The sequence below is a fragment of the Podarcis pityusensis genome, assembly GCF_964106645.2.
Source record: "Podarcis pityusensis genome assembly, chromosome: 9".
In the NCBI taxonomy this organism is placed as follows: Eukaryota; Metazoa; Chordata; class Lepidosauria; order Squamata; family Lacertidae; genus Podarcis; species Podarcis pityusensis.
This window is the reverse complement of record NC_138034.1, coordinates 66,646,288-66,659,085: the sequence shown is the minus strand read 5'-3', so window position 1 is coordinate 66,659,085 and position 12,798 is coordinate 66,646,288. Positions and strand designations below refer to the sequence as shown.

Genomic DNA, 12,798 nt, shown 5'->3' with positions numbered 1-12,798 from the left:
CCCACTCACCTCACAGAGTGTTTGTTGTGGGGGAGGAAGGGAAAGGAGAATGTTAGCCGCTTTGAGACTCCTTAGGGTCGTGATAAAGCGGGATTTCAAATTCAAACTCTTCTTCTTTTTTGTTGTGGGGTTGGGGTTGCTGCCTGGCCCAGTGGAGTCTGTAGCCCCAAAGTTCCTGGGCAAATCCCATTCTGAACGAGCCCCAAACTCACTCTACGGTCAACTGAAAATGAGAATGTGTGCACTTCTTTTTTCAAGCGGGGGCACTTCGCATTTTGACGCACCCCCTCTCCAAACGGAAGATACCTTTTCCCGACTCACCGGAGAAGAGCTCCATCTTTCCTCTTTTATTTCAGGCCTGGCATGGAGCTTTTCCACACCAAATGTTACGTGGGTTGAAACGCATGCTGGAGAAGCATCTTGCCTCCTTGCTTACTCTCCAGCATCACTGATGATTAAATGCCCACAGGTTGTCCTTACAGCTGTGCCTCATTGCCCAGATCTTCTGGGGCATGAAATCTATAAACCTTGCCATGTGGTATTGACTGAAAAAACGGGGGTGGTGGTTCTGGAGTTAAGAGTGCTTTAAGCGAAGGGGGAGTTGTGTTTCTTCCTTAATGCTGCCAGCCGCGATGATGGATGGAGCAGGGCTCCACTGCTTGTTGCATCAGCAGCTGTGGCTAAACAAAGCCATCCATCTTAAGCTGCAGGACTAAGGTCCCTGACAGCACAGTTCCTTCCCACCCACTCCGTAGACCTGCACACTCCGATGTCTTACTCTGTTGCTATTGGCATTTGCGTTCCTGAAGCGCTTGTTGATTAATTGCTGTGATTAATCAAGCAATTCTTCCGTCACCAATTAAAAGGTGTGGAAATGAAGGCAGGTGCGTTTTAAAAATAAATAAATTCGAAGCTCTGCTATGTGGATAGGTGTTGGTGCTAGCATCTGTTTCCCACCCTACTTGGTGTAAGTTCAAACCTTCAAGAGCCAGTTACAGGTAGGTAGCCGTGTTGGTCTGCCGTAGTCGAAACAAAATAAAATAATAAAATAAAAAATTCCTTCCAGTAGCACCTTAGAGACCAACTAAGTTAGTTATTGGTAGTTTAGATTTTGTTGTAAGCGGTGGTGTTTTCTGGTCACATCCATTTGGATTCTGTGGCGGAAGCAATTGAGTGCCGCAAGATGAGTGCAATTGAAGCAAGATGAGTGCCGCACCCCATAGTCGCCTTTGACTGGACTTAACCATCCAGGGGTCCTTTACCTTTACTGTGGCTGCAGAGACAGGTAACTCGTAAATGCTGCCTCCAGCGTTGTTTTTGCTGCATTAGCAGCAGCAAAGTGACCTCCCTGGGGCACAAGCCTGGGCAGTGTGTATGGACGTCATGGGCTGCCCAGACAACAAGACTCCCGAAGCCTTTCTCACAAGTGAGTATGGCTGCAAAGCAGCAGAGGTTAAGGATCAGAGTTTTCCTTCTCCAATAAAACTGATACCAGCCTTGGACCCTGCTTTCTGCTTCCTCCCATCACATGTTCTGCTGTGGATATAGGGAAATGGCATCTTCAATGTCTTCAGGTAGGGATGTGAAAGATTCCCTGCCTGAAACCTTAGAGAGCTGCTGCCAATCCGTGTAGGCAACACTGAACTAGATGGACTCTGTGGTCCCAGCCTAAAGCAGCTTTCTGTGTTCCTAGATACAGGCATCATAGCAGCCAAGTGGGTTTGAACTTATTAATCGTCTTGGCTGAGCAACAGGGTAAGAATAACTGGATAAATAGATAAACAATCAAACTGCTTAACTGACCACATAGTGGAGCCTTGATTTTCCAGAACTCCTTTCTAGTTTCCTTGCCCTCCTTTTCCCTCCCTCTTCTTCCAAAGCAACTCATCTCTTCCTCTGGTGCCTTCTGAGAAGGGTAGATTTCGGAACCAGTTCTTAAGGGATGGACATTCAGATTTACGAATGTAGCCCAAGGGAATAACCTTTATCTATTGGAATAAACTCTTAGTTCCAGCTTTCAGGCTCAGACCCAGGAACTGTTGATACCATCTCTATATATGTGTAAACACTGGCTTCGTGTCTTCAATCCAGCCAAAAAATCTGATCACCAAGAAAGAGTTGTTGACTATGGATCCTGATACAGACGACAAACAGCTGATCTATGAGATAACAGCTGGGCCAGAGCACGGTTATGTGGAGAAGAAGTTGCAGCCGGGAGTGTCAGTGACTACATTTACTCAAGGTAGGAAAGCAATGCTAGGAAAGACTTTTGCCCTTTTTTGTGCTTCATCACAGTTTTAACTGCACTGTATTACTTTTCGGGGGATGCAGGTGGCGCTGTGGGTTAAACCACAGAGCCTAGGACTTGCCAATCAGAAGGTCGGCGGTTTGATTCCCCACGACAGGGTGAGCTCCCATTGCTCGGTCCCTGCTCCTGCCAACCTAGCAGTTCGAAAGTACGTCAAAGTGCAAGTAGATAAATAGGTACCACTCTGGCGGGAAGGTAAACGGCATTTCCATGCGCTGCTCTGGTTTGCCAGAAGCGGCTTAGTCATGCTGGCCACATGACCCGGAAGCTGTACGCCGGCTCCCTCGGCCAGTAAAGCGAGATGAGCGCCGCAACCCCAGAGTAGGCCATGACTGGACCTAATGGTCAGGGGTCCCTTTACCTTTACCTTTATTATTTTTCGGTATGTTGGAGGCCAGGGAAGAACCAATCGGTCTAAATTTGGTTTGTGCCAATTCAACATGTGTTTGGTTTTCAGTCCCGTCCACATTCCACAAATCAGAACAACACAGTGGGGCTTTTGAATTTCACAAGGAGGGACTGAAGGCCCTGCTGCCATCATTGCATGCATTTTTTGAAAGGGAATGCAAATTGCATAAATGAATGAATGAGGAGGCTGAGAAATCTCAGAGCCATGTCCAAGCCACATCCACCAGGGCTGTTTTGTAGTACTTTGTGTCGTTCTAGCTTTATTCAAACATTTTATATCAATTTGCAAGCCACATCCAGAAACCAGGATATCCTTATGACTTATATCACTTCTTCAGCCTGCTACCCTCCAGATGTTGTTCAACTCCAGCTCCCATCATGTCTTGATGGGCCTTCTCTGCAGTGGCTCCCTTTCTGTGGGATGCTCTCCCTAGGGAAGTTCGCCTGGCACCTTCATTATACACCATTAGGCAAAAACATTCCTTTTTAACCAGGCCTTTGGTTGATCTGATTTACGTCCCATGTCCTTTTAAAATATGCTGGGGGGGGGGCTATTGGGTTGTTGTTTTTATTTTTATTATGTATTTTGTGGTTTTATGTCTTGATTTTATTCTGTGAACCACCCTGAAACCACAGGGTATAAGGCAGTATATAAATTAAGTAAATAAATAAATTGGTCATGGTGGCAGGGACTGATAGAATCATAGAGTTGGAAGGAACCGCAAGGGATAGCTAGTCGAACCCCCTGCAGTGCAGGAATCTTTTGCCCAACATGGGGCTCAAACCCACGACCCTAAGATCAAGAATCTTTTGTTGTTGTTTAGTCATTTAGTTATGTCCAACTCTCCGTGACTCCATGGATCAGAGCACGCCAGGCACTCCTGTCTTCCACTGCCTCCCGCAGTTTGGTCAAACTCATGCTGGTAGCTTCGAGAACACTGTCCAACCATCTTGTCCTCTGTCGTCCCCTTCTCCTTGTGCCCTCAATCTTTCCCAGCATTAGGGTCTTTTCCAGGGAGTCTTCTCTTCTCATGAGGTGGCCAAAGTATTGGAGTCTCAGCTTCAGGATCTGTCCTTCCAGTGAGCACTCAGGGCTGATTTTCTTAAGAATGGATAGGTTTGATCTTCTTGCGGTCCATGGGACTCTCAAGAGTCTCCTCCAGCACCATAATTCAAAAGCATGCTCTACTAAAGCAGGAATGGGAGTCTCAACAACATCTGGAGGGTTATCGAAAATATATAACTTTTTACTGGAATGGAACACAAAAGATGAACTGACAAAAGAAGTAATTATAAAATGGGCAATAGATTTTGGGTATAACATCGAATATGACGCTTGGGTGAAACTGTGGAACGAAGGTTTAAAATTTACGGCATGTACTACTTTAAAAGAAAACATAATGAAAATGATGTACCGCTGGTATTTAACACCTGTCAAGCGAGCAAAAATGTACAGAATGATCAGTAAAGCATGTTGGAAATGTAGAATGAAGGATGGAGAATTTTTTCACATGTGGTGGACGTGTGAGAAAATGAAAACAATTTGGGATATGATTTACAACAAATTGAAAAAATTGTTTAAATATACTTTTCCCAAAAAAAACAGAAGCATTTTTGCTGGGGTTGATAAGAGATGAAATAAGAAAAGCAGATCAGAGATTATTTATGTATGCTACGACTGCTGCCAGAATCTTAGTAGCCCCAAAATGGAAAACTCAGGAAATACCAACATTAATGGAGTGGCAGACAAAAATGGTTGAATATGTGGAATTAGCAAAACTGACCCACAGAATCCGTAACCAAGAGGAAACAAAGTTCAGAAGTGAATGGAGTAAATTTGTGGAGTATATACCTAATAATTGTAGAAGTTTAAAGACTGTAGTAGGATTAAAATAAATCTTATGACATGAATAGGATGATGTTCAGAATCTGTGAAAAAAGGAAAGATTAATATGAAAACCTCTGAAGGGAGGGAGGGAAGTCCATGCTCGATAGTGCGTTGAGAAAATAAGTGCACATAAGATTGTAGAACATTAGTGTATTTATTTTGTTTTGTTTCTGTTAAAGAAAACTTAACAAAAAGCATTTAAAAAAAAACATCTGGAGGGAAACCAAGTTGGGGGAAGCTGGTATCTACGTATGCAAAAATTGTTAAGTTCGAAGATTAGTTCATTGAGGCGTCTCTTCCCAACAGAGGAAGTGAACTTGGGATTGATCGAGTACGTGCTACACGAGGAGCAGACTCAAGAGACAGAAGACAGTTTTCAGTTTCTTGTAAAGGACAGCAAACCCAGTGTGGTCACTGACAATACCTTCCATATCCAGTGGTCTCTTATCAGCTTTCAGCACACCAGGTAAGCTACTCAGCTGAGCAGCACAGAAAATTAAGGTATGCTACACTTCAGAATGCTAAAGATTCTAGTAGCTGCCTGTCAACTTTAATCTGCTTCAGCCATTGGCTGAGTCCTTGCTGCTGTGATGTCATGGAATGTTCACAAACAGTCAGAGGCTAGAAGCTTGCTTGCCTTTGAGGATTGTCGTTTTAATTGTTTGTAAGCCACTTGGGCTGTTGTTTTAATAGAAAAGCAATCTATAAATATTTTAAATAGAATATAGAGTATTTTTCGCTCTATAGGATGCACCCGACCTAGTTTTAGAGGGGGAGAACAAGAAAAAAAATTCTCTCCCTCTCTGCGCAGTACCCCTTCAGCTAAGCGGCAGGAGAAGCAGACCCCTTCCATTTCTCCTCCCGCTTTGCTGAAGGGGCGCTGCACAGAGAGGGAAAGCTGCACAGCACCTCTCCAGCAAAGCGAAGCCAGGAGAGCAAGAAGGATCAGTGTGCACCGACCCCTCGCTCTCCTGGCTTCAGGGATAGCCGCCCGAAGCCTCCGGAGTGCAGCAGGAGCGCTCCCGCTGCGCTCCCGCTGCGCTCCGGAGGCTTCGCGTTGCTTTCGCTGAAGCCATGGAGCCTGCATTCGCTCCATAAGACACACACACATTTCCCTTTAATTTTTGGAGGGGAAAAGGTGCGCCTTATAGAGCGAAAAATATGGTAGATAAACAGGAGGGGGGGTGAGGTCACTTTAAACATGAGGGGAAACTTCCAGAGGTCAGCTTTGTGCTGTTATCAGAAATCAGGGACCAGGCCAAAGGTGCCAGAGAGAACTGGGAACTGGAAGCCGAACAGCAAGAAGACCCAGGAGATAGGGAGTGTGTGGAATAAATAGCCCATGTGCAGTGGGTTAAGGAGCAGGAAGGGGTGGTTGGAGGAGTCTTCGCAACCCAAGGAGACTGTAGAGTTGAAGAACCAAGCGGGTAGCTTGGGGAGGGGAACACATGTATGAGGTACAGGGACAGAAAAATAGATGTGTCATTGACAAGAAGAAGGGAAAGCGGCGGGGTACCAGGTGGGCAGGCAGGATGGCTGCCTGGCTGGGCTCGAACCACCAACCTTCTGGTTAACAGCCAGATGCACTGACCCATTGTGCCACCTGCCCCAGATGAAGACTGGTGGGTCTGCATGTGTGCTGTGGATGGGGGAGAAATGAGGTTGACTTTCCATTTGCTGTCTTGAACGAACCAGCCGGATCTGTCTTACTTCAGCCTCTGTATTTGCTCATTTATTTTATTTACTTACATATTTTGTTATCCTGCCTAATCTCCCAAGGGGAACTCAAGGCAGCGCACAGATCAGATTACAACAGATAATATTTACATCTGATTAGCTGATAAGGAGCAACACACTACAGAATGCATTGTTCAACCAGATTGGTACTAACTAGATTTCTGACAAGAAGAATTTTGTCGTGGCGCTTTTATTTACTTATTTTTTCCCCGGCGTCAGATCACGCCAATTCAATTATGGCGAATCACCCTAATTAAGGCAGATTGCACATTTTTCGCTGAACGAGAGGAAGCAAATGCACTGAAATTAATTAAACCGATACAAACTGAATGTAGCGATCGACTTCAGCATGTGTAAAGGCCCCTGAAATCAGTGGGACATGAATTCACAATTTAGCAGTATTCAGCCCCACTGGTTTCTGTGCACTTCACAGCCTCTGGGCTGCATCTCCTTGGTTACATGGGGGGAAAAAACACATTCTCTCTCTCTCTCTCTCTCTCTCTCTCTCTCTCTTCCAGCTACAATGTCAGTGAAAAGGCAGGCTCCATCAGTGTCACAGTGAAGAGGACGGGTAACCTCAAACAATATGCTATTGTTCTGTGCCGTACAGAGCAGGGAACTGCCACCTCCAGCTCAGCTTCACGGCCAGGAGAACAGGACTACGTGGAATATGCAGGCCAGGTGGGTTCAGGAAAAATGCTGCACACCTTGGGAAAAAATCCACAGTGGAATGCTCTACACCATGGGTAGGCAAACTAAGGCCCGGGGGCCGGATCTGGCCCAATTGCCTTCTAAATCCAGCCTGCAGATGGTCCGGGAATGAGCATGTTTTTACATGAGTAGAATGTGTGCTCTTTTTAAAAATGCATCTCTGGGTTATTTGTGGGGCATAGGAATTCGTTCATTCCCCCCTAAAAAATATAGTCCAGCCCTCCACAAGGTCTGACGGACAGTGGACCGGCCCCCTGCTGAAAAAGTTTGCTGATCCCTGCTCTACAATGTCTTACCCAAAGGGTGACGTGTTAGGTGGGCATGGCAACAAGCCCAGAGAAGCTTCCTGGGCTGAACCTCTTCCTTTCACCCAGCTGTGAAAAACGTGGCAGAGAGTATTGAGTCAGGAGCAGTCACCTAAACTGGGCATGTCCAGTTTGGGGTTGGCAGCTCTTGTCCGATGTCAAGACCAGGCCAGCTGTACCCAAATCCAGACCTAGAAGGGTGTCTTCAGTTTGGCATACTTGCAGTCAGATGTCAGGTTTGGGGACGCGAGTCAGAGATAGCTGAAGGCAAGGGCTGGTGTCCATCAGGAAAAGGATGGTCTTCTGTCAAATAAGGGAAGAAGTCCAGGCTGCCAGACCTGGAAAACCCCAGGTGCTTCCTACTGTCTGCCAGTCACAGAGACTGATGTTCCTCAGTTCTGCTTCCCACTGCGCCTGAGCATCTCAGGTATCTCAGTAAGCAAAGTTTCCTTCTCGTCCCATGTGAGTCCCAGTTTATGCCCCAAAGTCCCTAACATCCCACTGTTTAACTGTATCTCTGTCAGGCTTTGGGGAATCGACTTCCTCCCCCATGGCAGTAAATAAGAAGAGATCAAACGAAAGGAACGTATTACCAGTTAGATTCTTTAATAATCACAGTGAGAGACAATCTACCTAGAATGGTGGTGCTCCCAATTAAGGCTCGCACCCCATCAGTCCCTATTAATCTACGTCACTCCTACATCTTGTAATCTGAGTTTGTACCATCTGCACTTTCTGTTCTGAGACTTTCTGAGCTCTTCTCGACCTTGGGAGGAATGCTGTCCAACGACTGTAAATTTGTTAACCCTCTCTCTCCCAGTGCTTCTTCTCCTATCTGTTCCCCATCCAGTATTTCCCAGCTTCTGCCTTCTGAACTATGCCCTTTTGCAAACCCTTGTTCCAAATCTATACTGTCCTCCTGCTCCTGGGAAGATTCAGGATTGGGGTGGGTGGTGGTGGCTCCCACCATTCTTCCTCAGTGCAGCCCTCCTCAGCACAGTCCCTGACAACCTCTGGGATGGGGAGATGTGTCTTAGTGTGGAGGGGAACTGGATCACAGAATAGGATTAAGAAAGGCAAGAGTAGAAAAACATACAGGGCAGCTTAAGGGGTGTAGCGACACTGAGTCAATAATGTTGTTGTTGTTTAGTTGTTTAGTCGTGTCTAACTCTTCGTGACCCCATGGCCCAGAGCACGCCAGGCACTCCTGTCTTCCATTGCCTCCCGCAGTTTGGTCAAACTCATGCTGGTAGCTTCGAGAACACTGTCCAACCATCTCGTCCTCTGTCGTCCCCTTCTCCTTGTGCCCTCCATCTTTCCCAACATCAGGGTCTTTTCCAGGGAGTCTTCTCTTCTCATGAGGTGGCTAAAGTATTGAAGCCTCAGCTTCAGGATCTGTCCTTCCAGTGAGCACTCAGGGCTGATTTCCTTCAGAATGGAGAGGTTTGATCTTCTTGCAGTCCATGGGACTCTCCAGCACCATAATTCAAAAGCATCAATTCTTCGGCAGTCAGCCTTCTTTTTGGTCCAGCTCTCATTTCCATACGTCACTACTGGGAAAACCATAGCTTTAACTATACGGACCTTTGTCGGCAAGGTGATGTCTCTGCTTTTTAAGATGCTGTCTAGGTTTGTCATTGCTTTTCTCCCAAGAAGCAGACGTCTTTTAATTTCGTGACTGCTGGCACCATCTGCAGTGATCATGGAGCCCAAGAAAATAAAATCTCTCAATGCCTCCATTTCTTCCCCTTCTGTTTGCCAGGAGGTGATGGGACCACTGGCCATGATCTCAGTTTTTTTGATGTTGAGCTTCAGACCATATTTTGTGCTCTCCTCTTTCACCCTCATTAAAAGGTTCTTTAATTCCTCCTCACTTTCGAGTCAATAATGACCGTTCCCAAATAATGTCTCACTGCCGTGGAACTCATAAAATAGCAGCAGCAGCAGGCCTGTTTCCCAGTTTTAAACCTCTCTGCACTTAGTCAATGCACAACCTTGCTCCACACAGGTTCAGTTTGATGAACGGGAGGACACGAAATCCTGCACTATCCTGATAAACGACGACAATGTCTTTGAGAACACGGAAAGCTTCACTGTGGAGCTCAGCATGCCAGCCTATGCCTTGCTGGGGGACATCACTGAGGCCAAAGTTTTCATCAATGATGCGGAAGATGAGCCTACCTTGCAGTTTGACAAGAAAGTCTACCACATCAGCGAGAGTGCTGGCATCCTCTCTGCCCCCATTGAAAGGAAAGGTGTGTTGCATTACAGCTTAGAGCAGGGGATGGGAAGCAGGTGCAAATGGACTTCGAGTAAATAATACAGTCCTAAGGGACGCGGGTGGTGCTGTGGTCTAAACCACTGAGCCTCTTGGGCTTGCTGATCAGAAGGTTGACTGTTCGAATCCCTGCGATGGGGTGAGCTCCCGTTGTTCGGTCCCAGCTCCTGCCAACCTAGCAGTTCAAAAGCATACCAGTGCAAGTAGATAAATAGGTACCGCTCCGGTGGGAAGATAAACGGCTTTTCTGTGCGCTGCTCTGGTTTTGGTGTTCCGTCAAGCCAGAAGCAGTTAATTCATGCTGGCCACATGACCCGGAAAACTGTCTGCAGACAAACGCCAGCTCCCTTGGCCTGTAAAGCGAGATGAGCGCCGCAACCCCAGAGTCATCTGCAACTGGACTTAATTGTCAGGGGTCCTTTACCTTTACTTTTTAAGGTTGCATACTTTGAAACACAGCAGCAGCAGCATTCCAAGCCCCTTCATTAACAGTTCAGTATATTTGGCCAAAATATATATGTCAGAAATAAATGTAATGTTACACTGTGACTGGACAATTCACTAAGGTTTCATACTGAAGCCTAGCAATAGAAATCCTAAAAAGGAATCTAAGGTAAAGGTAAAGGGACCCCTGACCATTAGGTCCAGTCGTGGCTGACTCTGGGGTTGCGGCACTTATCTCGCTTTATTGGCCAAGGGAGCTAGCGTACAGCTTTCGGGTCATGTGGCCAGCATGACTAAGCTGCTTCTGGCGAACCAGAGCAGAGCACGGAAACGCCGTTTACCTTCCCTCCAGAGCGGTACCTATTTATCTACTTGCACTTTGACGTGCTTTTGAACTGCTAGGTTGGCAGGAGCAGGGACCGAGCAACGGGAGCTCACCCCATCACGGGGATTTGCATTAAAGTCATATAGCAACCCAAACAAACAACCAGCAGACAACAGTATGAAGCAAAATGTAGGATCTTGTTTCAGTTCATTAGCAAATTTTTAAGCAAAACTAAGTCTGCACTCAAGGGTCTAAACTCTGTATAAAGTAATATGAAAGTAGAAGTTTTGTATTTATTTATTACATTTATATCCCATCTTTATCTTCCATTGAGACTAAGGTGGTATACACCTCCCCATTACATCCTCACAACAACCCGGTGAGGTAAGTTATTTTCAGAGATGGTGACTGGCCCAAGGCCACACAGTGAGCTTCATGGCAGAGTGGGGATTCCATCCCTGGTCTCCAGGGTCCAACCCTCTAAGAATTACGCCACACAGGGGACACTTAATCATAGGGTTGTGGGTTCGAGTCCCATGTTGGGCGAAAGAGTTGTGCATTTCAGGGGGTTGGACTAGATGACCCACGTGGTCCCTTCCACCTGTACAACTCTGCGATTCTCTGAACCAGTTGTCCTGAAAAGCAACTTTTGTATAACTCTGTGCTGTGCATTACAGGCGACTCCAGCAGCACTGTGTCTGCAGTTTGCTACACAGTCCCCAAAAGTGCCAAAGGTAGCAGTGCACATGCCTTAGAGTCTGGATCAGACTTCAAGTCCAGGGGGATGTCCAATGAAAACCGCGTGGTGCTGGGGCCTGGCGTCACCATGACCACCTGCGACGTGAAGCTGATTGACGACAGCGAGTACGAAGAGGAGGAGGAATTCGAAATCGCGCTTGCCGACGCGTCTGAGAACGCGCGCATAGGGAGCATCGCTTCAGCGAAGGTCATGATCAGCGGTCCCAATGATGCCTCAACAGTGTCCCTTGGAACGGCTACTTTTACAGTCAGTGAGGATGCAGGTGAGAGACTACGATTATTTTACCCTTGCTCTCTTCTTATGGGGTTCAAGTTTATTTTCAAAGAGTGCATAAGCCTACAGTGGTACCTTGGTTTTCGAATGTAATCCATTCTGGAAAACCGTTCAAGTTCTGAAGCGTTCGAAAACTGAGGACTCAACAGCCTTGCACGCAGCGGAAGCCACATGGCATGTTCGAATTCCAATGCGTGTTCGAAAACCAAAGCATTTAAGTAATTTAATTTAATATAATATAAATTATATAGAAAAATCAGAACTCCTATTAGAATAAACAAGTTCCCTTATAAATACTGGAATACTAAATAAGATGGATAACAATGTGAAACAGAAAAAAGAAGTAGAAAATTGGTTTAAAAGTATGTGAAAGAAAGTAATAAAAGTGGAAAGAAATTGCAATTGAGTAGATTGGAAGTTTATCACAAGGGTGGGGTGAGGGGGGAGGGATGGTGGTGGGAAAAGGAAGTATTTGTGGGATTGAGTGTGGGTATGTATGAATATTCTTAAGGATTGTATGAAATGTATGTTTGCATGTTCGTATATTCGTAACATGTATGTATTAATGTTGAATTATTTTAATAATAATAAAACAAAGCAAAACAAAAAAAAACCCCCAAAGCATTTACTTCCAGGTTTACGGTGTTCTTAAACCAAAATGTTCATCAATGAAGACGTTTGAAAACTGAGGTACCACTGTATAGTTAAAGAAGGCACCAAATGTCCCCACTTCCAAGCATCTGTCTGGCATCTGCCCACTTTAATGGGGGGAGATGTGAGTTCACGTTCTGCTCAGCTCTTATTTCATTGATACCTCCATTCATCCAAGAATCACAGGGTGGTGTGCAAAATAAAAACACAAAAAATAACAATAACAATAACCTCCCCTCCAGTTTAAGTGGCCAAAGGTTGTTTAATTAACCAGGGAAACCATGGTTTCTTTTATAGAATTGTAGAGTTGGAAGGGACCCCACGGTTCATTTACTGTAGTACAAAACCTTGCAATGCAGGAATCTTTGTGTCCATTGACTTTTAGGCTACCTTCCTAGGAGCTATTTCTTCAAGGGCCAGCAAATTCAGGCATAGGAAACTGCCTTGGCCCATTGGTTCTTCTAGCTCAGTATTGTCTGTCTGGCAGTGGCTCTATAGGGTTTCAGGCAAGGCCTACTCAGAGATGCTGAGGATTGAACCAGACGAAACAAGTGCTTGGATTCAAGCTGGGCTGCCAAGGAGAAAAAGACTTCCTTTGCAGGTGCAGCCTAAAAGCAAACCACACCTGCAAAGGAAGAAAGGAGGAATCGAGAGCATCCTAAGAGTGTGCTCCAAATTCTACCCTTTGAAGTTCTATTGCCTGTTGTCAT

At 45.8% G+C, this 12,798-nt stretch overlaps 1 protein-coding gene across 2 annotated transcripts in view; it reads left to right on the top strand.

Moving 5' to 3' along the window:
* The window catches only part of FRAS1 (Fraser extracellular matrix complex subunit 1), a 369,664-nt gene that overhangs the window by 319,688 nt on the left and 37,178 nt on the right, over positions 1 to 12,798 (top strand). For both annotated transcript variants that reach the window (XM_081020604.1, XM_081020603.1), the window contains exons 51-55: positions 2,092 to 2,242; positions 4,911 to 5,070; positions 6,860 to 7,022; positions 9,366 to 9,612; positions 11,082 to 11,426. In XM_081020604.1, the coding sequence (XP_080876730.1) occupies positions 2,092 to 2,242; positions 4,911 to 5,070; positions 6,860 to 7,022; positions 9,366 to 9,612; positions 11,082 to 11,426 (1,066 nt within the window). The remainder of the gene's footprint in view (positions 1 to 2,091; positions 2,243 to 4,910; positions 5,071 to 6,859; positions 7,023 to 9,365; positions 9,613 to 11,081; positions 11,427 to 12,798) is intronic.